Below are 24227 nucleotides of genomic sequence, written 5' to 3'. Positions count from 1 at the left end.
TCTTAAAACAAACTTCTGGATGGTCACTCTGGCCTCCATTATTCCTTCATTGGACCTGGGGCACAGATATGCTGCCCTTGACTTAAAGGATGTGTATTTTCACATAGCAATTCATCAGAATCATCAAAATTTCCTCAAGTTCATGGTAAATGGATCCCACTTCCATTTTCAGTGCTACCCTTTGGCCTGTCAATAGCTCCCCACATATTAGCAAAATTCATGGCTTATACTTATCGCCCCAGCATGGTCCCAACAACACTGGTTCTCGGCTGGTACTAGCACTATCTGTCAGACTGCTACTCCAGCTGGAGGAGATATGATCTCTCAGGACCACATCTTCCTCCTCAATCACAGCCTGCAGGCCCTTCATCTGACAGCCAGGATGCTTCATGGATGGTGCCTTTGGAAGGGGTTGTCCTCTTGATAATTTGATTTTCCGATTGACTTCAGATGCAATTTTGATTCCCATTATCTTTGGCCTACCCTGATCCATTTACATTTGAGACATAGGCAGACAGGCAAATCAACAGTCCTTTGTCTGGGACAAACTTGCTTACCAAACCCTGCCTGGTTTCATGGTTTGAGCATATTTTTAGTACATATCTACAACTTTTTAATTGTTACATCACACAGTGATGACCAGTATGATATAAGTTTTCATTTGATACCTTACATGACATTCTTTATAGATAAATACCATGACAGCAATGTGTTAGGTATAATGAGTTTGTCAGGCTTGATTGCAGTTGCTTTTACATGACAGCAAACCCTTTTGTCAGTGGGCAATGAAGGTCTCATAGATCACACTGATCTGAGATGAAACTTCGATATTTTCACCAGTAGACATGGGTCTTCATGGTAAAATAACATTATTGCACCCCTGAGCTAGCCTGTGAACTTTTTTCCATTTTCCCCATTCAGAAACTCACCATTTGGTGGGGGAGAAGTGGCTTGCCCCCCTACAGTATCTGCTATTTGTTTAACTCTTGAGAATTTTGAGACAAAAATGAGAAATGTTTAATGCTATTTTTCATGGAACTAAGAGTGAAGATTCGTTTGGGGGGGTTGGCCAGTTTCAACCGGGGGAGGGAGGGTAATCTTTTCTCACAGCTCTAACCTATTCATCAGCTTAGTATGTCTCTGCTATGTTTTATCTACACATTGTAATTACATTATTTTTTTTTCTAGAAATATCAGTAGCAAGATCTAGCAGCATAGAAGAAAAACTATGTGGTGGTAAGTTTTTCATTTCTCTGTAGCAAAATCTTTACCTGTTTTTTTTTTTAACAGTATAATTGATTCCTATTTTTCTCCATTTGTTTCACCTCTTGCTCCCTTCTCATTTACTCTACCTTCTAAATGCCATATTCTCATTACTTACATTTCTGAGAAAAACAGACTGTAGTTACCAGAAGCTTCCTCATTAAATATCTGACTGCCACTGGCTACCTTTTGAGTCAAGAGCATGTTACCTGAAGTTCTTACTCTCACCTTCCCGCCTCCCCCAAAGGCAATCACCCTTCTCTCTGCAGGAGAAAGCCCTATTATAAGCAAGTTACTTGCAGATCAAAAATCTGGAAAGTCACTGCACCAATCCAGGATAATAATTTCACCATCCCCACTTGGGAGTCAAATGAACAACTATGAGTCATCTTAGTCACCCATTTAATGTCTCAGACTGTATCTCTAGCTCATTATCAGGCAAGCTGCCAAAAACAAAACAAACAAAATAAAAAATCCCCTACAAAACAACCACAATGTTAGCAAAACAGATCCTGAGCAGGAAAAGAAATTATTGTTGAAAAATGTAAAAATAAAATAATACTTTATTTTAGTTTTTAACAATTGCACCTATTAAGTATTTAGCCACAGTCAACGCTCTGGCTGGTTCTAGTATTCTTATGTACAGTGAAAGCAATTTTTCATTAAAGGAAAGGGGAGTGAGTTCAGTGGGGAAAAGTGAAGTCATCAGTGTGCACAATGTGTTCTACTCTGAGATTCACTCTGAATTGATTGTTTTCTGGCTTCCTCACTTTTTTACCAAGCTCTGTGTCTGGGGAAAACTTTTGCCAAAAGATGGAAAGTGATTCATGGGCCACTTACATATATTAGTACCCAAGTTAGCCACCTAAATCCACATTTAGGCACCTAAAACCTATTTGAGGCATATAATACTGATTTATGTGCCTGCTGAAAATAGGGCCCCTATGAACATCCCTTTCTATATTCCAGTGCTACTACTCAATTTCAGTAGAGACACTATGGCCCAGATTTTGAGGCACATACCTCCCATTATAATTAAGGCTACAATTATGTACAGAAGTCACAGAATCCGTGACTTTCAGAGTCCTCCGTGACATTTTCCACTTCAGTCCCAGGGCAGCGGGGCTGGAGCTGGCAGTTGGCAGCCCCGCTGCAGCTCCCAGCCACCAGGCAGCTGGGGGCCCCCAGTCCTCCCAACCATCACAAAGGGTGGAGTTCCCTGGAGCTCCCAGCCCCTGGGCATGGTTTGGGGCCCCCTCGCAGCTGCCGAGCCACCACAGGTGGCAGAGGCCCCCCTTGCAGCTGCCAAGCCACTATGGGGGGCGTGGGAACCCTGCAGCTGCTGAGCCACCAAGGGCGGTGGGGGGAACCCCAGAGCCCCAGCAGCTGTGGGTGCTAGATCCTCCTCCCTCCCCAATTTGTCAGGGATATTTTTAGTAAAAGTCAGGGACAGGTCACAGGCGTCTGTGCATTTTTATTTATTGCCTGTGACTTGTCCATTAGTTTTACTAAAAATACCCATGACAAAATCTTAGCCTTAATTATAATCAATGAGAGTTAGGCACCTAAATACTTTTGAGGATCTAGGCCTATATTCCCTCATTTGGGCACTTTTAGCCAATCAAATGCCAGTTTGTATAAAACTAAGCTGGGTAATCAGGATAAAAATTTGAACTATTTGTTGTTATCCCTTCATTCACCACACCAAACAAACACAGCTCTACCTTTGAAAAAGTGGTACAAGGCAATGTAATTCACTTACCTCTAATTCATCAATAGCTGGTGCCAACTTCTGGTGTGTGTGTGTGTGTCTGTCCGTCTGTGTCTGTGTGTCGCCTGCTATCTCTCACCCCTCAATGGCATCAGGGAATGAGCATCAGGCTCCTTCCCAGATTTTCAAAGGGCAGCCAGTGGGCTTGCTTCCCAATTTTACTTCTTTAGGGGGTCCACCTACTCTACAGATCCCACAATATCGTCTAGGTGGAGCAAGTGGAAAGATTCCTGCTTATACTGCTGTACATTACACTTCTCTTGAACCCTCAGGCTGAGATGCTCCAGCATGCATTGAACATTGGGAAATTCTTGTTCCCCTGTTCTCCCTACAGTGCTAATACTCCTACTCCCACTCCCACTTACAAAAATAATTATGCAGGATGGGGAAGTGAGCAACTTGGCCACCCATTGAAGATATAAGAAGAGTGAGGGGGCCCACCAGGAGGTGAATGGGGTGTTCGAAAAGCACCAGGCCATTGCCCCTGGAAGAAAGCACCAGGTAAAGGAGACTTCCAGAGCCTTTTAGGGAGAGCAGGATTCAGGTGTCTTTTATTGGTTTTGATTAAACTTACTTGCATTTCACCTTAGTTCTTGTGTTCTAAATTGTCCCTACTAGTCACTGAGTATAACAGAAATAATTAGAAGAACAACATTCAAGGAGATTATTTGATTCAATCAAAATGAATTAGTGTAGATAATATATCTTTTTAAAATACTACATGAAAATGGAAATGGTGATGTTGGATACTTTGCAGTACAATTTACAGAACTGAATTTAGGCAGAGACTTTCAAAATACTGAAAGAAATGCAATTAATTTCAATCGGAGTTGGGCACCTAACTCCTTTTGAAAACCCAGCCATAATCAATATTACTGTACTACAGATGTGCTGATATAAGATGCTGATAGTGATCTCTAGGAATATGCAATGTATTTTCAGTTACAAGTAAAAATCTTGGCGATTGACATTTCCAAGAAATGCATAACTCCATGAGATACTTTATTCCCTTCTGGATCAAAGCACCTGTTTGTGTTTTTTCAAACGTTTCAAAACTCTTATTGTGACTGCCTTAAAGGTAATGCTGTCTTTTGCTATCTGTTCTTCAGAGTTTAACATGTTCCACATGATTGCGGTGGGCTTGAGCAGTTCTATACTTGGCTGCCTGCTTACACTGCTTGTTTACACTTACTGCCAACGCTATCAGCAGCAATCCCATGATGCAACTGTTATCCATCCAGTGTCGCCAGCTCCTCTTAATACCAGTATCACTAACCATATCAACAAACTGGACAAATATGATTCTGTAGAAGCCATCAAGGTAAGCAATGGATAGAGTTGTCTGTAATGTGTAGCTATGTATAACTGTATACAGTAATTACAGTGTGCCAAAGGAATTCTAATGATACATTTTTACAGTGAAAGATGGACTCAAGATCATACAAATATTAAATATACAAGTATTAGATGTTTGAATAACTAAATTAGATTCATATTTGTAATGTAATAATTATAGATTTCTTATCACACCAGCCCATAATACACTGAAGATATTATCATGTATTGGCTGGGATGTACAATTTGCGCACCACTGGCCTTTGTTCAAAGAAATCAGACTATTGCTCAAGTGTTTTCTTTGAAAGTATCGTCCTCCAGTATCTGGTTTAAAATGTAGATTTGGACCTCAAAAATCATAGTGATACCTAATGGAGACTTTCCTTTAGTTCAAATAGCAGGCAGCAAAAGCTTCTGTCCTCCTTCCCATGCTATGTGTGTGATTGAGCTGGTGAACATAATTTTTTATCAGTGACTTTCAAGAAAACATAAAATTATCACAGACAAAGTTTGCAGATGACAAAGATTAAGGGAAATGTAAATAATGAAGAGGACAGAGATACAAAGTGATCCGGATTGCTTTGTAAGTTAGGCTCAAGCAAACAAATATGTGCTTAATAAGGCCAAATGTGAAGTTATACATCTTAATACAAAGAGTGTAGCTCTTACTTACAGAATGGGGGACTGAATCCTGGGAAGCAATGACTCTAAAAAGGACTTGACATTCATGCTGGGTAATCACCTGAACATGAGCTCCCAGTGCGACACTGTGGCCAAAAGGGCTAATATGATCATTGGATATATAAATAGAGAATATAGAGTTGGAGTAGGGAGGCTATATTACCTCTGATGTCCACAGTTCAGATAGGGTGTGGATAAATTTGAAAGTTTAAGAGAAGAGCCACAAAGAGAAGGTTAAGGAGTGACTTGATGACAGTCTATAAGTACCTACATGGGGAAGAAAAAATTGATAATGGACTTTTCAGTTCAACAGACAAAGCTTTAATAAGATCCAATGGCTTGAAGTTGGAGCTAGACAAATTCAGATGGAAATAAGTTGCATAATTTTAACAGTGAAAGTAATTAATGTTTGGAACAATTTACCCAAGGCTTGTGGTGGATTCTCCATCACTGGCAATTTTTAAATGAAGATTCGATGTTTTTCGATAAGATATGCTGTAGTTCAAACAGGAATTAATTCAGGGAAGTTCTGTGGCCTGTGTTATGCAAGAGGTCAGACTAAATGATCACAGTGGTCCCTTCTGCCTTATAATCTTTGAACCAAATCTGTGATGGGTCAGATCTTCAACTGATGTGCAAAATTGTGAGTTTTAAGTATTTTTTGTTATTAGCAATTTAAATGTTCACAGTTTTAGGAAATTATGGGGGGAGATCTGGGAATGGGGGAGGGACAGACAATGTCATTAGACTTCAAGATTCTAAAAGTTAAAGCTTTAAAACTGTTAAAACATCAATTGTCAACATCGCATGTTAAAATACATAAAGTAAATATCCTTAAATTAAAGTCTAATAAATTTTTAGCAACATTTTTCTTACTTTTCCTGTCTGAATTTTTGATTACCATCAGTGGAAATATTGTTTGTCTCTATGTGTATGATGAAATTGACATTTACCAGTATCTACCTATAACAAATCTAATCATGACAAGTCTACTTATAACCTTTTAGAACAGCTTCCTATTGCAAAATTCCTAAAGTATGCAAGATTGGGTATGCAAGATTGGGCATTTGTATGCTATCTAGCCAAATACATTCAGATGATTGAATTTATGTGCTATAGCAAAATTTTCTGAAGCGTTTGTGAAGTCCAGGATAGTGAATCTTTTTCTTTTTTTCTTTCCCCATTTGTTTCTTAAATAAAAAATCTAGGAAATTAGGAAAGAGAGATTATGCTTTGCAATCAATGGAGTATTCTATTTAAGTATTTTTGAAAATCCACTAGGCACCTATCTGCATGCTTATGTGCCTAAATACCTTTGAAAATCTGACTCTGAAATGCCTAAATCTCTTTTGAAAATGGAATTTATATTCCTAAATCACTTAGATGCTCTTTAAAATTTTACACTCAAAATCAAGGAATGCGTAATCTAGAGGGAAATTATATAAAAAGTCTAAATCAACAAAGATGTACAGAACCATTTTGACAATGAAAATACTATAAGAAAGAAGAATATATAGTATAAAAACCTACATGTGAATATCTTAGATGGGAGGAAAAAAACCTATAAGGTTATATTGTTGTATTGGAACAATATTGTATGGGATCATGTAGTTAAGGACTTCATTGTAACACATATGTGCATACAAATGCAGAGTTTTGTAATAAACATATGTATTTCAGGGGCACTCTGGTTGCACCGTTGTTTGAATCGGTGACCCTGGAGGTTTGCCCACTAAAATTATCTTATTAAAATGATACATTTTGCTATTCTTTTTCTAGGCATTTAACAAAAACAACCTGATCTTGGAGGAGAGAAACAAATACTTCAATCCACATCTTACTGCAAAGACCTATTCTAATGCCTATTTTACAGATCTCAATAATTATGATGAGTACTAATGGATTTGTGTATTTTCTGGCCTCTGGTAACTCCCCAATCCCCCAAAGCCTGTGGTACATGACCGCTCATGTGTTTGAGGCTTCAGAGATGAAGTTCGGAGACATTTCAAGCACACTCCAAGCCATCAGTGTCCCATTGCTGCCAAAAAAACAAAAACACCTGTATGTGACATGATGTTCCCTTTTGCAATAGTGAAAGGTTGGCCTGCAGTACGGAATGCAGATTTAATAGCTGGGCATAGTGGAATGAGTCCTGAGGAGTATATCACTTTGTTCGTGTTTATAAATGTTCAGTCAGATTTCTCTAACATGTTGCAAACTAATTTCTTGCGCTTTTTAAAAGACTGTAACCCCTTTGAAGAGGGTGCCAGGAATATGACTTCTATTTCCTTTTGGACATTGTCTGCTTGTTTCCACTGGGTTTGAGGAGAAAACTCTGCATCTAGCAGTGGGGCCCTCTGAGGAGTCTTCCTGACATTATATTGCCAAAAAAGCTCATAGAACGTTGAGTAAATGATGAGGAGAAATTTGGCAGCACAGTGTTATTTTGTAGTAACTACAACAGTCCAGAGTTAATCTTCCTAGACTGTGAAGTGTTTCAGCTGGAACTCTTGGAAGTTTCCCAGCTGTTTACATCTTGAAGCAAACAGAATATACCAAGAGATATGCTTCTTGTGACAAAAAGGGAAATCTGAAGAATAGATGGTTCAAAGTTGAGATAATTTAAGCCTTCATCTTGTTTATTTTATTTTTTGGGAGGTTACGTTTGAACATTTTCTGCACGTCGTTAGTAACCTAATGTTACTGTACTCTATGGACTTGCATGACTCATGGCATTCCAAAGTCCTCTTCTCCTCAGAGTGTGCATATGGAACCCACTTGACTAGTCTGCTGTAGCATCCAAAAACATGCCAATGAGTGGCAGAAACAACCGTACCATGATTTATTCACCACACCCTTTCCTTGACACTCCTGGGAACATATGCCTAATAATAGAATTGCTTTTCTTTTCACAAGTCCTTGTTTATACATGCCTGTTTGAAAACAACAACAACAAAAGGAAGAAAAAAGTGCCAGATGTGTTATGAAAAGCATTGTTTTCATCCTCTTGATGTGTCTGATCCATGCTAATCAATCTGTGCCAGGACCATTAATAATGTTGTTTAAAGTGGGCTTCCTTTGAGGCTCTTATTGATGTGAATATTTAACATACTAGCTGCTTTTTAAGCCGTCACTTTTAAATTCTTGTGCAATGGCAGGTGAGGAAACAGTAGCAGTCCTCAAATGATGGCCCAACTTCTCTTGGTCTCCTCTTCACCCACCACATCTGTAACATTTGTATTTTTGGAAGAGAAATTCCTGGTGTACCATTGAAGTGAAAATGGCAGGGGTGTGGGACATTTGTTTAGCCCAGAGTGCTGAACCATATATATCATAAAAGGACAATTCAGAGACTTCCTAAACAAAATTAAAAAGTGAATAAGAAGGTTTAAATCATTGCCTGTTTTTAAACTATACACCATAGATTATCATGTCAGAAATTTCAAAAGGGGGACGGATTGCGGGGAGAAAATGCAAAGTGGAGATGCTTCAACATGGTAGAGCCTGTGGTCTTTAGATTAAAGTATAGATAGACACAAACAGAAAAGGTTTGCAAAGGCAAATGTTAGAATATAATGGATCAAAATTCTGCAAGGTAAATCTATTAAAAAATGCCAAGGAACATAGAATTTTGTGTGAGTGTGTGTATGACTTTAGAATCATAGAGTATCCAGGTTGGGGGAGGGATAGCTCAGTGGTTTGAGCATTGGTCTGCTAAACCCAGAATTATGAGTTCAATCCTTGACGGGGGCACTTAGGGATCTGGGGCAAAATCTGTACTTGGTCCTGCTAGTGAAGGCAGGGGGCTGGACTCAATGACCTTTTTGGGTCCCTTCCAGCTCTATGAGCTAGGTATATCACCATATATTATTAATATCTCAGGAGGTCATCTAGTCCAAGCCCCTGCTCAAAGCAGGACCAATCCCCAGACAGATTTTTGCCCTAGATCCTGAAATGGCCCCCTCAAGGATTAAACTCACAATCTTGGGTTTAGCAGGCCAATGTGCAAACCACTGAGCTAGCCCCCTCCTTTTAATAGCCCTGTAACTTACATGGCAAGATTCTAGACTAATTATGGGAATAATTCTTCATAACGTCTGAAGAAGTGAGGTTCTTACCCATGAAAGCTTATGCTCACAATACTTCTGTTAGTCTTAAAGGTGCCACAGGACCCTCTGTTGCTTTTTACAGATTCAGACTAACACGGCTACCCCTCTGATACTTCTTCATAACGTGTTGTAGTGAGCAATACTTTTGAATCGGAATAGGTTCAAATACCATATCGTACTTAGGTTCAGTGAAAATAATTAAGATTGGTTTCCTAAGTATTTCCACTGGACTATTTTCAATGTTCATTTTAACTGTCAATTAAAAATAAATCCTCCACCCTCAGACAGGTTCACACCAAAAAATATGGTGGCACTAATCCTCTTTCGTCTACCATTGTAATACTGTACTTTTGATGTGTTTCCTAAGAAACTGCCTCACACATTTATTTCCCTTAGGAAAGATGAAATTACCTTTTCAAGAAAATTCAGTGGAATGGGGAGGGGGAACTTTCCAAATCATAACCAGTTTGGTATTAGCATCACTCTGCTGCTGCTGCGAAATAAAACGCTTCATTTAAATAGTATAAAGAAAATAAAATCTGAATTGCTGCCACTGCCTGAAAAACGAACCAAACAAAACCAACCAACCAAACAAAAAACGAAATTAGAAACCCCACTCTTCTTCCCTGCTTCTCTACTAACAGCAGTGTTAGTCTGGCTTCTGTATTTTAAATTTAGCTTATTAGCTATTAGACCCATAGTTTTTTAAAATATTTAAAGTATCTATCTTTTTATTAAAATTACCTGAAATGAGTCCATGTTTTACTCTACAATATTTTTGAGGGGTATATATCTAACTATATAGATATATTGGCCATTCCATGTATATTCACTGTATTAGATCTGTGATGGTAATACCCATGGGATAAATTGTGAAGACATATGATTAACTGCATTTAGCCTTCCCTGCACTCTGCCCACTAATCCATCTCCCACAGGACTATTTCAACCATTCCAAATCTCTGAGCAGCTTCAAAGTGATGTCATTTTTTAAAAATAATCAACCTGCCAGAGAAATGTTTCCTTCTTTTCTTTCAAATGTGAAATGTATTTCCCCAAATTACCCTGTGGCCCAAGCTGGGGCAATAATTAGTCCTATAGCACAAAAAGGTTTTATGTCTGTATCTCATGTTCCTTCAGGGTAAGAAATGGCATCTTCATATCACTGGAAAGGGGAGCTCCCAAGTTTCCCAGTGGGACTAGTCTTGGAAGATCCTGAGACATCAGCCTTTAAAGCTGTGACATTTTTGTGTATTGAAAAGTATTTTGGTTAATTTAGAGGTATTTAAAATGTATTAATTGTGTCTATTTGTTCTGCCGCTGAGAGCTGCACAGTTGCACATATGGCATTAATGGAGCCTGGCCTTGAAGATGGACAGATACAAAAGTAGTCCCCCAATCAGATTTTCTTTTTAAATTTTTAACCATTTCTTTAAAAGTTTTTGCTCTAAAATTGGTAGGACACACATTTTGGTGTGAAGTGGATTTCTGACATCTAAATGCACATGAAAATGTTTTTCTTTAAACCATAAAAGTTTGAATTTTTGAAATCCTGTGGACACTTGCATGCAATTCTCATGTAAGCCAGTGGGCATTTGTATGAGGGGAAAATTTGGCCCTAGACTGTTGTTCTTTTCTTGAGAGGGGAATTCAAGTCCCTGACCCCTCTAATTCCCTCCAGTTCTCTCAGAGATTTTTGGCTCTGATATAGTTCTCTGTTCTGGATAAAATATTATATTATTTCTAATGCCAGGATTGGCCATCTCTAAAATACCAGTGCTCATTCAATACATTCATTTTAAAACTTTCTTTCATTTTGCACTTACGTTTAAATGAAACCGAGACTGAAGTTTAAAATAAAAATTTCTCCAGAACCGGCCAAAATATTTCATCTTAAATCTGTAATTTTTTTCTGTGTAACACTAGTACAAAAAGTAAAAAAGGAAGATTGCAATGCCTGGTGCTGTAAAGTATATGTTTTCATCTGATAGTTCAAATTAGAGCTCTGTGTGTGTGTGTGTGTGTGTGTGTGTAGACATTTGGGGCTTGATTCAATATGAGATACATGGGAATATATTGCTCAGTTGTAAAATCCACTACTGTGCTTGCAGATTGTATCTTGTACTTCAATTTGAATCTGAAGACCTTTACTTTCATCTAAGCTTACTTTTAGTAGAAGCTTTTTTTCAGATATCTGCAATTGCCTGCTGCTGCAGCAGTGTGTTTCAGATAAAAATAAGGGAGTTTTGGTTGGGGTCTGAGTTTTCATAACAGAGCAGGAGATAGAGGGGTGTTGAATTGGCTTTGATTTTCTATTATATGAAATAATACTAATTAAAATCCTGGAAAGGTATGGGATACTCTGTAAAGTACAGGGAAGTAGTTGTTAACAGTATCAGAATCATACAGAAACCTGAGGGAAGTTTCAAATCAATATAAAATAAAGAGCCACAAGGCGATTCATTAAAGAAAAAAGTGCTCAGCATATTAGACCATATGGCCATACAAAACAGAAAAGAGAGATTTAAAGATGTAAGAAATGTTAATAAAAAGAAATATTTTTTTTAATTATAGAATAATTAAGGCCCCACTTCAGTAAAGCATATATGTGTTTGCTTATCTTTAAGCACATGAGTAGCCCCATTGAAATAAATGGAATTTAAACACATGCTTAAAGTTTACTGTTTTGCTGGATCAGGGCCTAAGACCCAAATCCTGCAAACACAGACTGGGTTTGGGTGGACTGCATCTGAAGAAAGATAATTCCCCAGTAATTTTAAGGCCTTTAGGGGAGCAGGCTTGACTCCTAAAGTTAGACCTTGGTGACGCAACAGTATTTTGGTTTGTTATTTCCGATCCTGTTTGTGAATAAACTGTGTTCTGCTCCCAGTGTATAGTTTTCAGTCTGGAGAGAGGAAAATGTTAGAGTATTCACACATCTTTAAGAATAGGAAAGACACACTTACAAAGCCAAAAAATGAATGTGACACAAAAGATTTAGTTTCTCTTTTCTGTCTCCTGTCAGCAACTGAGGGTGACCATTCCAATATCAGTAATCTCTTCTGTAAGTATCTGAAACATATATGACACTTGAGACTGAAATTGACATGAAGGTCAGCTAAAGACTCAAAAATGACAGAGAAATATTGCCCACCGTCCAAAGTGTAGCATCCTTCAACTTTGCCAAACGTAATAAAGCTACAGGGCATCTTCCCATTAATAGAAAGAAAAGTCAACATATTCAAACCTGGTCACCAAAAGTCAGGTTCCTAAATCCATCTTTAAATATTTAAATAAAAGTGGCCTGATTTTCAGACCTGCTGAGTGCCCACAGCACCCATTGATGTTAGTGGGAAGGGCAAGTGCTCAGCAACTCTGAAAATCAGATCCCCATAGCTAGGGGGTCTAAGTACAGTTTTAGGTACCTATTTTAAATAATGTTTGAAAACTGTGGGCCTTAACTTTCTTTTAAAAAATGACTTGTGCCTTTTTAAAGGTCAGTATTTCATGTATTTCACCTGCACATTGTTTTTCACAATAAGAAGCAGATATGAATGGAGATTTTTTTTTTAAATAATTGTTTTCATGTGGGTCTCCCTCTGCTCAGGACAGAAAATGAAAGGAAGCCACAATGCTCTTCATATTTCTCTTTTTAATTGGTTCCAAAGATCAGTGAGCTGCCTGTACTGTGCTAGAAAGATAATTATCATGGTTTAAAGAACTTGGGCACTTTTTTATTATTCCCGTGTTAGCACTTACATAGAAAATGAACACAAAAGAGATTGCTAATTTGTGTGTGTGTGTGTGTGTGTGTGTGTGTGTGTGTGTAGGGCATTGGGAGTGGTTTTAATGGTAAACTCATAAAAAATAAGTTCAAAATGTTCATTTCAAAGCACTTGAAGAACATGTACAAAAGTCTGACCCAATGTCTGTTGAAATCAGTGGAAACACTTCCACTGACTTCAATAGACTTTGGATCAGGCACTAAGGAAGGCCTGCTTTTTTTATTAAAAGAATTCCCCCACCTCCTCTGTATTTGAGAGTTGGCTTGCTAAAGAAACAACTCCCTGCGCGTTGTGTTACAAAGATGGATTGCTGAGATTTTGTACTGTACTCAAATGACCACATAAATGCCCAAAGGCGACCGCAGCCTCCACCTCCACCATCACATATGTGCTAATACAGTGTCTCTTCAGTATTTTGCAACGATCTACTACATTATTATTGGCAATATAGTAACTGTTGTTATTTTTTTAGGATCCATATAAAAACTGTGTTCATCAAGTTGCTTGTATGCAACTATTCATCTCTGTATCATGCACTTGTTTAGGTGGGGGGAAGTAAGTGGGACTAATTCTCCTGTATTCCTCTTATACAAACCCCAACTCATCACTTCCTGTCTCCTACATATTGTAACACACTTCTGAGAAGAACTAGCTAAGACCATTGGTGTAGAAATAAAATAAAAATACACATGGTACTTCCTGAAAAATTGTGTGAGATTGCCCTGAAATATGTTTCTTTTATACATCATTCATTAGAGAAGATCCAGGACCAGATCTGCAGCTGGTGTAAATCTATGTATCACCATGGGAGTCAATGGAACCGTGCCGATTTATACTAGCTGAGGGGTTGGTCCCTGTTGTTCAGTGTTCATATTGATACTCATGAACTGTTGGGCCGAATCCTGTCCCCATTAAAATCAACCATCATTGTATCAATGGAAGCAGAACCAAGTTTATAGGGCAAAAATACACGATAATCTCTTTGTGTATTTTAATCCTTGTTTGTTGCATGTTTATGAGAAACCGCGCATGCACTTCTGTGCAAGAGTGCTTGTGCACACACACACGAATATGCATGGGTGTGCACAGATGCAGAAACCTTCACAGGAAAGGTCTCAATTTGACTTCTTTTAGCCCTTCTTTGTAATTACTTTGACGTTTGTGTTCCCTGTAGCACTCAATACTGGCATTGACAGTGTGTATAGTGACTGAGACCTGATATATAATCATAAAAAAACAGTTTTGTAGTATCAGTTCTAAATGAGTTCCCCAGGAATTTATTGGTTGGCAAGTAATGGTGCTAACCACCTTTGGGCTAGAGAAGTCTATTATTATCACTTAAGAGAAACTGCCAATGAGCTACTCAACTAGTCAATAAAAATTGATTTTAATATCCTTCTGGCTTCCTCAGTGAAGAAAGTATCAACATTTCTGAAAGGAGCAATCAGTGATCATTCAGAGAGAGAAGTCAGGTTCACTGCTGGTCCACTTGCCAATTTCCTACCCCAAGACATGCTTCACAAATCTTCACTCGGAGACTAAACACACTGAAAACCAATAAACTGCCTACCTTCTAATGAACCTGTTTACACATGGAGCTCCTGCTAGACTGGCAGTTGGGTGCAGTGTTTTCCCCATATCATATCTGCCAAATCTTTATGTCATGTACAGTATAAAATTGTATTATATTTTTTGTACTTATGCTTTGTGTAAATAATTTATCATTCAGTTGTATGTGAGCATTGAAAATAAATCCTTAACCTTTAGGAGATCCTAGTAGTGGTGTTTTTTCTGTACACGGTTCTTTCGAGGGCCTTGGTGTCATCCATTCTCCATGTTTGTTTTCCCATTCGTTTTGCATAGGGGAAAGTGAAAAATGGTTTTTCTTCTCAAATAAACTCATTGTTATTGGGACTCAGGATTTCCTTATGCTTCATGCTGAAGCAGAGTTGCCCTGGTGTTTTAACCAGGGGAAAACGTGGACCATTAGTAGCACAGAATCCCTGAGCTAAACTATGTACACAAATCTCACAAGTGTATGCATAAACCCTTCATGTCATGAACTCAAATCTATTATTAAGAAATGGACAACAACCAAGGGTGTGAGAGCGAATGTGCTCAAGAGAGCTAAATACAATGTTCAGTATCACCACCAACAAAATAAATTATAATCTTGATGCCTAGTTTCAACTGGTCAGACACCAGACTAAATGGCTCTGCAAAGTTTCTTTATGTTTGAAAATGATGTACCCACTTGGGGTAGTTTATCAACCCACTAATAACATATATTTTTGTTTCAATTTGGACTGAATAAAATATCTAGGAGAATTAGTGGATTAAGATGATCTATTCCAACCAGCTGCGGGCTCAATTTAATGTCAAAATAAACTCTGTAGATAATTTATATTTCTCCTTTAATATTCGTCTTTTCCCCATCAAAACTTGAACAAATAAACATGCAACCTGGAAAACGTTTTGTCATTTCATTATTAAACTTTCTTGTTCAGGTACCTCTGAGGTTTAGAGTAACTTTTAAAATGTTATTTTAACACATTTAAAGTGGTGGTCAGAAACCTAAAAGTTTTGTTCAGTATTACTGCTGTCCCATTTGCTTTATTGTTTTTATCCTTTTTGTATTAAGTCTATCTTAAGAAAACATGCTTGAAACATAATTTCTTTCCATTTAAACTGTTTACACAAATGACTGTTGATTGTTTAAATATAAATAATCCACAACTACAAATATTCTCAACCGGGAATAAAATGGATCTGAAAGTTTCTCTAGGGGTAAATCTGCACACATTATGGCAGCATGTAGAGTACATATACTGCACACCCCCGCCGCCCAGCCTGGGTATGAAGAGGAATGTAAACATTGACACGAGTAGAATAAAGACACACCTGAATTCCTAGGGTATGTGTCCTCCATGCCTCTCTACATGCCCAAGCAGTGCATCCTGTGTCTGCATCGCTATTTTTAGCAGTCGAGTCTTCTGCTGCTGGGGCCTTTCTCCACTGCAGGGAGCTGTGTGTAATGTACATGTAGCCTCCAAAAGCAGCATTTTTTGCTGAAGCTATGTGCTCTATGATGCAGTACATGGACAGCAGATGTGACAGTGTATCAGATATGATTGAGAAATGGGAACACAACAGACTTCTGACTAAACACTTGCTTATCAGACAACTAATACAAGGTGATATACTGGGAAACCCGTGTATACTTCACAGAGACTGTAGGTGGTGAGGTGAGTAATTGTCTCCTCCCTTTCATTGCTGGGAGCCTGAAATTAATTCTTGGATTGGATCACATCTCACTCATAAACCTACCCATTAAATTGTCAGGAGAAGCAGTCTCTGCCCAAGAAGGCCGTGGGGTTTGTCAGAGCTGGAACAGCATTTCCTTCACTATACCTGATGCAAGATAGCACCATAATTTTATGTTATAAAAAGCTAATATGGACAGTATTGGAGGCCATATTCCTCACTACACACTGGCGGCCATGTGCCTTTCCAGCACTGCAAAGCAGCCACAAAGCCATCTGAAATTGCTGGGTTAAGTGGGGTTTAAAACTACTTTGCATTGCAGGAATGGTAAGGAGCAGTGGGGAATCTGGTCCTCAAACACTAGCTCTTTCTTTAATCTGACTTTTCTATGTGTAGGAAGTTAGTTACACACATTGAGATGAAAATGGATGTGCTCAGTTTTTTTATTACAGTTTTTTTATTACCTAGAGGCCCCAGCCAAAATTGGTGCTCTGCACTATACGGGTGTAAGAAACAGTCCAAATAGACACAGGAGAATGATTAAGGATTAGAAAGCATGCCTGATAGGAAATGATTGAATTTAGCTTAATAATGAGAAAGCTAAGGAGTCACTTGATCATAGTTTATAAGTATCTACACGGGAAACAGAAATTTGAAAATCAAAGGCTCTTTGATCTAGCAGACAAAGGTATAACAAGAGCCAATGGCTGGGAATTGAAACTAGACAAATCCAGAGGGGAGATAAGGTGCAAATTTTTAACAGTGAGAGTAATTAATGATTGGAACAAAGTACCAAGAATGACTACTGGATGGCCTCAAAGGTGTCCTGGCAAACGATTTGTCGCCTTAGGAGGGGTCAGCAGGACGTTGCCCAAGCTGTATTCAGCATGGGTGGTCAAATGCTGACCTTGACTGAGATCGCCGAGAGGTGGAAAGAGCACTTTGAGGAACTCCTCAACCTGATGGACATGGCCCCCTTTCAGGAGGCAGTGCTGGAAACCTCCAGTAAGATTGGATCTATTTCTGATGCTGAGGTTGATATGGCAGTAAAGTGCTTTTGTAGTAGTTAGGCAGCAGGGGTAGATGAGATTTGCCCAGAGATGTTGAAAGCACTGCACAATGTTGGGGGTGTCATGGTTAACATGCCTCTTCAATGTTGCGTGGAACGCAGGCCAGTACCTCTGGACTGGCAAACCAGGGTGGTGGTCCCAATCTTTAAGAAAGGAGACCAGAGGGTATGTTACAACTATAGAGGGATCACACTCCTCAGCCTCCCTGGCAAAGCCTATGTCAGGGTGCTGGAGAAGAGGTAATGCCTGTTAGTTGAACCTCAGATTCAGGATGAACAATAATTCCACTGGGAATGTCCCACTGCGGGGAGGCCCCGAGGCTGACCCAGGACACACTGGAGAGATTGTATCTCCCATCTGGCCTGGGAATGCTGGGGAATCCCCCAGGAGGATCTGGAACCTGTTGCAGAGGAAAGGGAGGTCTGGTCCTCCCTACTCTTCATTACCTCACCAGGAAAAGCAGCATAAAGGAAAAAAGAAGAAAGACGAAGAAGACAATGTACTGATGGTTTTGATGGAATCTCCACACCTGAAAATTTTAAAATCAAGATTGGATGTTTTCTTTTAAAAGCTATGCCCTAGTTCGAACAGGGGATGAATTCAGGGCAGTGCTATGGCCGGTGTTATATGGGATTATCACAGTGGTCCCTTCTAACTTTATAATCTATTAAACTATGAATTTATAATGTTAAGACAATTGAGTTAGACAAGTGTAACTCAGGACTTAGTGTGGTTAGTATTATTTGACTAGTAGTAGAGGCTTTATTATGATGATGATGACACATGGGGCCCAGCTTTAACTCAGACACCAGGATGAGTTTTGGGGGCTGCCTATTAGAAAACACATAATTTTTACTCATAGACTGAACATATTTGGTCAGAAAAGTACAGAGCATGGAACCCCACATGGCATTGGTTCCCTGATGCCTTAGCTTAGCTATTCCTTCTGTATTATCCTTGTCCACCCATTTTCTGAGTGTGAATAATTCTATTCCATAAAGACTATTATACCATTGGAGCTATTTATAAACCAAAATAATGTCCCCTTTGAGCCTTCTCTTTTATAATAACAATAACATAAATTAGAGAGACTAGCATGGTTTGTTAGGAAGATAAAAATAGAGGTTTAAGAATTACATTCTGATGGAATTCAAAATTGTAATGAGTAGCCCTATTTGAGAGCTTACTGAGAGCTGGATGGCATTGCATGAAAAGCAGCCACAGACAGAATATAATTTTAGCTTCAAATTTAAGTGTATTTAATGGATATTTTCTAATGATATAGCACATATCCTTAATATGCCTCTCTGTAATGTGAAGCTGATATCCTTGAATCAGAAATTGAGAGATAGGTGCTTTAATTCTTTCCCAATAGCATTCTTCTTTACTGCAAATGCAATCAACCTTAAGAGCAAGGCTGTAAAATACACTGTTTTTTTTTGGATGCCTAGAGTGACATGATGTCAGTTTGGAATACAGGTGTTCTTTTATGAATGAGCTGTAAAGTTCTACATTAGAACCTTAATAACAGTGTTAGAGAGAGTGTGAAGGACGTTCAAGGGTGTGAAATGAGAATTTTATACTGTATATAAACTGGAAATGTTGAAATGGCTTAAGTGGAAACAAAACGGAATGGTCCAAAAGTGATACTCTGTATATGCCTGACAGAATCATATTCATCCAAGAGTTCTGAAGGGATTACAGTAGAAGAAACATACCCCCAAGCAAAATAGTTTCCAACAGTAAATTATATAGAGCCATGCAAGCTTTTCATAGCAAACCTCAAAATTGCTCCCACTGAGCTACAGTTTCAGATTCCCAATGTTCTGCAAATCTAGGGAACGTGCTCTCACACAGCAGGCATATCCATGCCCCAGCCACCAGCTCCAGAATGCCTACTTACTGCTGGTGGGCAAGATTCCCCTCTGGCTTGCCCCTGGTGCAGTCATTTACACCTATTCAAAGTGACTATCAGTTGAGTGTATAATACTGCCATTCTGAGGTGTCAGTGTTTTATACCCACTCTATACAGCTGTAAAGGAAATCACCTGGTGTGAGGCAGTGGGAGGGGGTGAGGTCAGGGGAGATGACTGGACGCATTATTTTCTCCAGGCAGAAACAGATTTAAAAAGAAAATGAGAGAAGGTACCCAGTGTAGTAATGGCAGTTTCATGCTCAGCTGGCATTGAAGTACCAGTCCAGAGGTAATAGACTGGTACTTCAATGTCAGCTGAGCATGAAAGCAGTGGCCTTATGCTCCCAACATCTGGCTATAAAGGTTTAGTGTCCCTAGAGCTACAGGTTCAAAGCTGGGGAGGGCTATCCCAGGCTTTCAATTTCAACGTTGATGCATTGAGTTCCATGCAGCTTGCTATTTAGCTCTCTCAGACATACGATAAAAACTGATGCTGTGTCTAGAGCTAAAGAGCTTGGGATGTATGATGGCTTCTGTAAAGGGAAATCATGCCTCACTAGTCTATTAGAATTTTTGAGTGAATGAACAGTAGACAATGTACAAAATCCCTTCCCGACTGGGTGACATGAACTGGCTTGTACAATCCCGTTACAGAGCTGCCAGATGTCACATGTCTGCTGTGACACTCAAATATCTGACAGCTCTGTCATGCGTTCCTGCACCCCAGCTGGAGGCATTTAGCTGCGCTGTAGTGGAGTGCTGGAGTTGTTGTTCTTGGCTGCCAGGGGCTGCTATCTTGTCTTCTCTATAGGCAGCCACAAGGCCCCTCTCTCTCTCTCCTCTCCTTGCCCCCTCTCTCCTGCTGGATCCAAGCCTAGGAGGGGCAGGTGGCTGCAATGGCAGCAGTAACAGGAAACGGCAGGAAGGGACAGAATGTAAGGAGGTTGGATACTGAGCCCATAGCCCTTCTAGATAGCTGCCCAGCATATATCTACCCTGGCAACCATCAGACCTAGGCACCCTTCAACGCCACCTCATGTATGCCAAGCTGCTTTATGGTGACTGCTGCAAGGAAACTGATTTTGGACTATTCAAAAAAGCAAATGAAGAAACTGGGCCTGATTCTTCTCTCACTTACATCAGTGTGAATCGGGAGTAATGCTACTGCTATCAGCAGCCTTTCATTGAAATAAAGTTTGTGTACGTGAGCAGTCCCTAACTTTAAACTGGTTGAATCAATCGTCTTCAGGCTACACTTATTGTGAATCTCTTCCACTGTAACTCGAAAATCAAGCCCACCAAAGACTGGGCCAAATTCATTCCTGGTGTAATGTTGTTGGCATTTGTGGAGGATATCTTTGGCCTTCTACTGAATTCACAATTCTGGTTTTTAATCTGGCTGTGCTGTTTTGAATTGCATGGCTCCAACAATGCTCTGTAATACTGGTACTGTAGTGCTGGTAACTGCAAATACAGTTTGGACTTCACCTGCTGCACCACCAAGTAGATTTTGTGGCTGCCACAGCAACTCCTCTAGCAGCACCAGCAAATTCAGCAGCAGTGGAGAAAGGAAGATGAGGAACAGGAAGATTAAGCTGACATCGAGCAACTGCTACTAGGCCAGCTGTTTCTGGAGCAGCTTCACAGAGTACAGCACCATTTCTAGGCTCGGGAAGCCAGCGGGGATTGGTGGGAAAGGATTGTTCTATTGGCCTGGGTGACCAGCAATGGCCACAGAATTTCAGGATGTTGAAGGGAACCTTTTTGGAGATCTGTTTTGAGCTAGTCCCAGAGCTGCAGTGACAGCGTGCTGTCCAGAAACAGGTCACCATTGCCATCTGAAAGCTGGCCACCCCAAATGTTACCAGGCCATAGCAACCAATTCAGCGTTGGAAGATCGAGAGTTGGGACCACTGTCATCCAGGTGTGTGTTCTCATGCATAAAGTACAGTTGCACCAGATAAGGCTCAGGAGATTATTGATGGCTTTGCAAGCATGGGGTTCCCAAACTGTACTGGGGCCACTGATGGGACCCATGTGCCTATTATTTGCGCCCCTATGCCAGGGTTCAGCGTTTATAAACAGAAAGGGGCATTTCCCCATAGTGCTCCAAGGGCTGGTTGGCCACTATGGCAGGTTTACAGACATAAATGCAAGGTGGTCTGGAAGGGTCAGTTCTATTTACTGTAATGGAGAAAGGACAGTTTGTCCCCAGGATCTCTATGCACATTAATGGTGCAAACATTGCTCTGGTTATCCTAGAAGAACCAAGTTATTCTCTGCTTTACTGGCTAATGAAGCCATTCACAGGCAGCTTGGATAGAAAGAAGGAACTGTTTAACTACCTCCTCTGTAGTAGCAGGAAGGCAGTGGAGTGTGCACTGTTTGGTTTGAAAAGAAGATGGAGCTGTTTATGGGCTAGGTTGGAAGCTGCTGAAAAAAACTTCCTGTAGATTATAGTGGTCTGTTTTATTTTGCACAGTATTTATGAGAGTGAGGGAGAAGCCTTAACCATGAGTGGGAGGCTGAGGCTCAGGGTATATCTACACTACGAAATTAGGTCGATTTTATAGAAGTCGATTTTTAGAAATCGATTTTATACAGTTGATTGTGTGTGTCCCCACTAAGCGTATTAAGTCAGAGGAGTGCGTCCTCACTACCGTGGCTAGCATCAACTCACGGAGTGGTCTCCCACAGTCTCCGCTGCCCATTGGAATTCTGAGTTAAGCGCACAAGGCGTGATGGGGCAAAAACATTGTTGCGGGTGATTTTGGGTACATGTCATCAATCTCCCCTCCTTCCCTCCCTTCCTCCCTCCATGAAAGCAACTGCAGACAATCATTTTGTCTAAACTGGGAGGAGTGGTAGATAAGCTGGAGGTTAGGGATAGGATACAGAGAGACCTAGACAAATTAGAGGATTGGGCCAAAAGAAACAGGATGAGGTTCAACAAGGACAAGTTGAGAGTCCTGCACTTAGGACAGAAGAATCCCATGCACGGCTACAGACTAGGGACCGAATGGCTAGACAGCAGTTCTGCAGAAAGGGACCTAGGGGTTACAGTGGACGAGAAGCTGGATATGAGTCGACAGTGTGCCCTTGTTGCCAAGAAGGCTAACGGCATTTTGGGCTGTATATGTAGGGGCATTGCCAGCAGATCAAGGGATGTGATCATTCCCCTCTATTCGAGATTGGTGAGGCCTCATCTGGAGTACTGTGTGCAGTTTTGAGCCCCACACTAGAAGAAGGATGTGGAAAAATTGGAAAGAGTCCAACGGAGGGCAACAAAAATGGTTAGGGGGCTGGAGCACATGACTTATGAGGAGAGGCTGAGGGAACTGGGTTTGTTTAGTCTGCCCAAGAGAAGAATGAGGGAGGATTTGATAGCTGCTTTCAACTACCTGAAAGGGGATTCCAAAGAGGATGGATCTAGGCTGTTCTCAGTGGTAGCAGATGACAGAACAAGGAGTAATGGTCTCAAGTTGCAGTGGGGGAGGTTTAGGTTGGATATTAGGAAAAACTTTTTCACTACGAGGGTGGTGAAGCACTGGAATGGGTTACCTAGGGAGGTGGTGGAATCTCCTTCTTTAGAGGTTTTTAAAGTCAAGCTTAACAAAGCCCTGTCTGGGATGATTTAGTTGGGGATTGGTCCTGCTTTAAGCAGGGGGTTGTACTAGATGACCTCCTGAGGTCCCTTCCAACTCTGATATTCTATGATTTTTGCACCTTTTCTCCTGGGTTACCCGTGCAGATGCTAAAGCATGGCAAGCATGGAGCCCACTCAGCTCACCGCTGCTATTGCGAGAACTGTAAACACCTCGCACATTATACTGTAGTATGTGCAGAACCTGGCTAAGAGACGGCAGCACGAGGACGATTGTGAAGAGGACATGGACACACACATTCCTGAAAGCATGGGATGTGGCAATTGGGACATCATGGCGGCAGTGGGGCTGGTTGATACAGTGGAACGCTGATTCTGGGCCCAGCAAACGAGCACAGACTGGTTGGACCACACAGTGTTGCAGGTATGGCATGATTCCCAGTGGCTGCGCAACTTTCGCATGCGTAAGGCCACTTTCCTAGAACTCTGTGAGTTGCTTTCTCCCTCCCTGAAGTGCAGGAATACCAAGATGAGAGCTGCCCTGACAGTTGAGAAGCGAATGGCAATAGCCCTCTGGAAGCTTGCAACTCCTGACTGCTACTGGTCAGTCAGGAATCAATTTGGAGTGGGCAAATCCACTATGGGGGCTGCTGTGATTCAAGTAGCCAATGCAATCACTGACGTTCTGCTATCAAGGGTAGTGACTCTGGGAAATGTGCAGGTCATAGTGGATGGCTTTGCTGCAATGAATTTCCCTGACTGGTGGGACGATAGACGGAATGCACATCCCTATCTTGGGACCGGACCACCTTCCCAACCAGTACATAAACTGCAAGGGGTACTTCTCAATGGTGCTGCAAGCACTGGTGGATCACAAGGGACATTTCACCAACATCAACGTGGGATGGTTGGGAAAGGTGCATGACGCTCGCATCTTTAGGAACTCCGGGCTGTTTGAGCAGATGCAAGAAGGGACTTACTCCCCAGACCAGAAAATTACTATTGGGGATGTTGAAATGCCAATAGTTATCCTTGGAGATCCAGCCTACCCCTTGCCCCCATGGCTCATGAAGCCATATGCAGACAACCTGGACAGTAGTAAGAAGCAGTTCAACTATAGGCTGAGCAAGTGCAGAATGAAGGTACAATGTGCCTTTGGATGTTTAAAAGCTTGGTGGCACTGCTTGTTGACTAGGTTAGACCTCAGCACAACCAATATTCCCATTGTTATTACTGCTTGCTGTGTGCTCCATCATATCTGTGAGAGTAAGGGGGAGACATTTATGGCGGGAGGTTGAGGCAAATCTCCTGGCAGCTAATTTTGAACAGCCAGACAACAGGGCGATTAGAAGAGCACAGATAGGTGTGCTGAGCACCTGAAAACCAGTTTCATGACTGCCCAGGCTATGGTGTGACAGTTGTGTGTGTTT

General features: G+C 40.6%; 1 protein-coding gene across 3 annotated transcripts in view; it reads left to right on the top strand.

Moving 5' to 3' along the window:
• The window catches only part of SEMA5A (semaphorin 5A), a 635454-nt gene extending 624956 nt beyond the window's left edge, over positions 1-10498 (top strand). For 2 of the 3 annotated variants that reach the window (XM_042859867.2, XM_065584224.1), the window contains exons 20-22: positions 1189-1236; positions 4144-4355; positions 6830-9672. In XM_042859867.2, the coding sequence (XP_042715801.2) occupies positions 1189-1236; positions 4144-4355; positions 6830-6949 (380 nt within the window). In that variant the 3' untranslated portion in view covers positions 6950-9672. Of the gene's footprint in view, positions 1-1188; positions 1237-4143; positions 4356-6829; positions 9673-10299 lie in introns of those variants that run through there. The other variant, XM_042859868.2, reaches the window with a different exon arrangement.
• Positions 10499-24227: the final 13729 nt, after the last annotated feature.

The sequence above is a fragment of the Chrysemys picta genome, chromosome 2 (assembly GCF_011386835.1).
Source record: "Chrysemys picta bellii isolate R12L10 chromosome 2, ASM1138683v2, whole genome shotgun sequence".
NCBI classification, from domain to species: domain Eukaryota; kingdom Metazoa; phylum Chordata; order Testudines; family Emydidae; genus Chrysemys; species Chrysemys picta.
The sequence above is the reverse complement of the archived record's forward strand: the minus strand, read 5'-3'. Positions and strand labels throughout refer to the sequence as shown.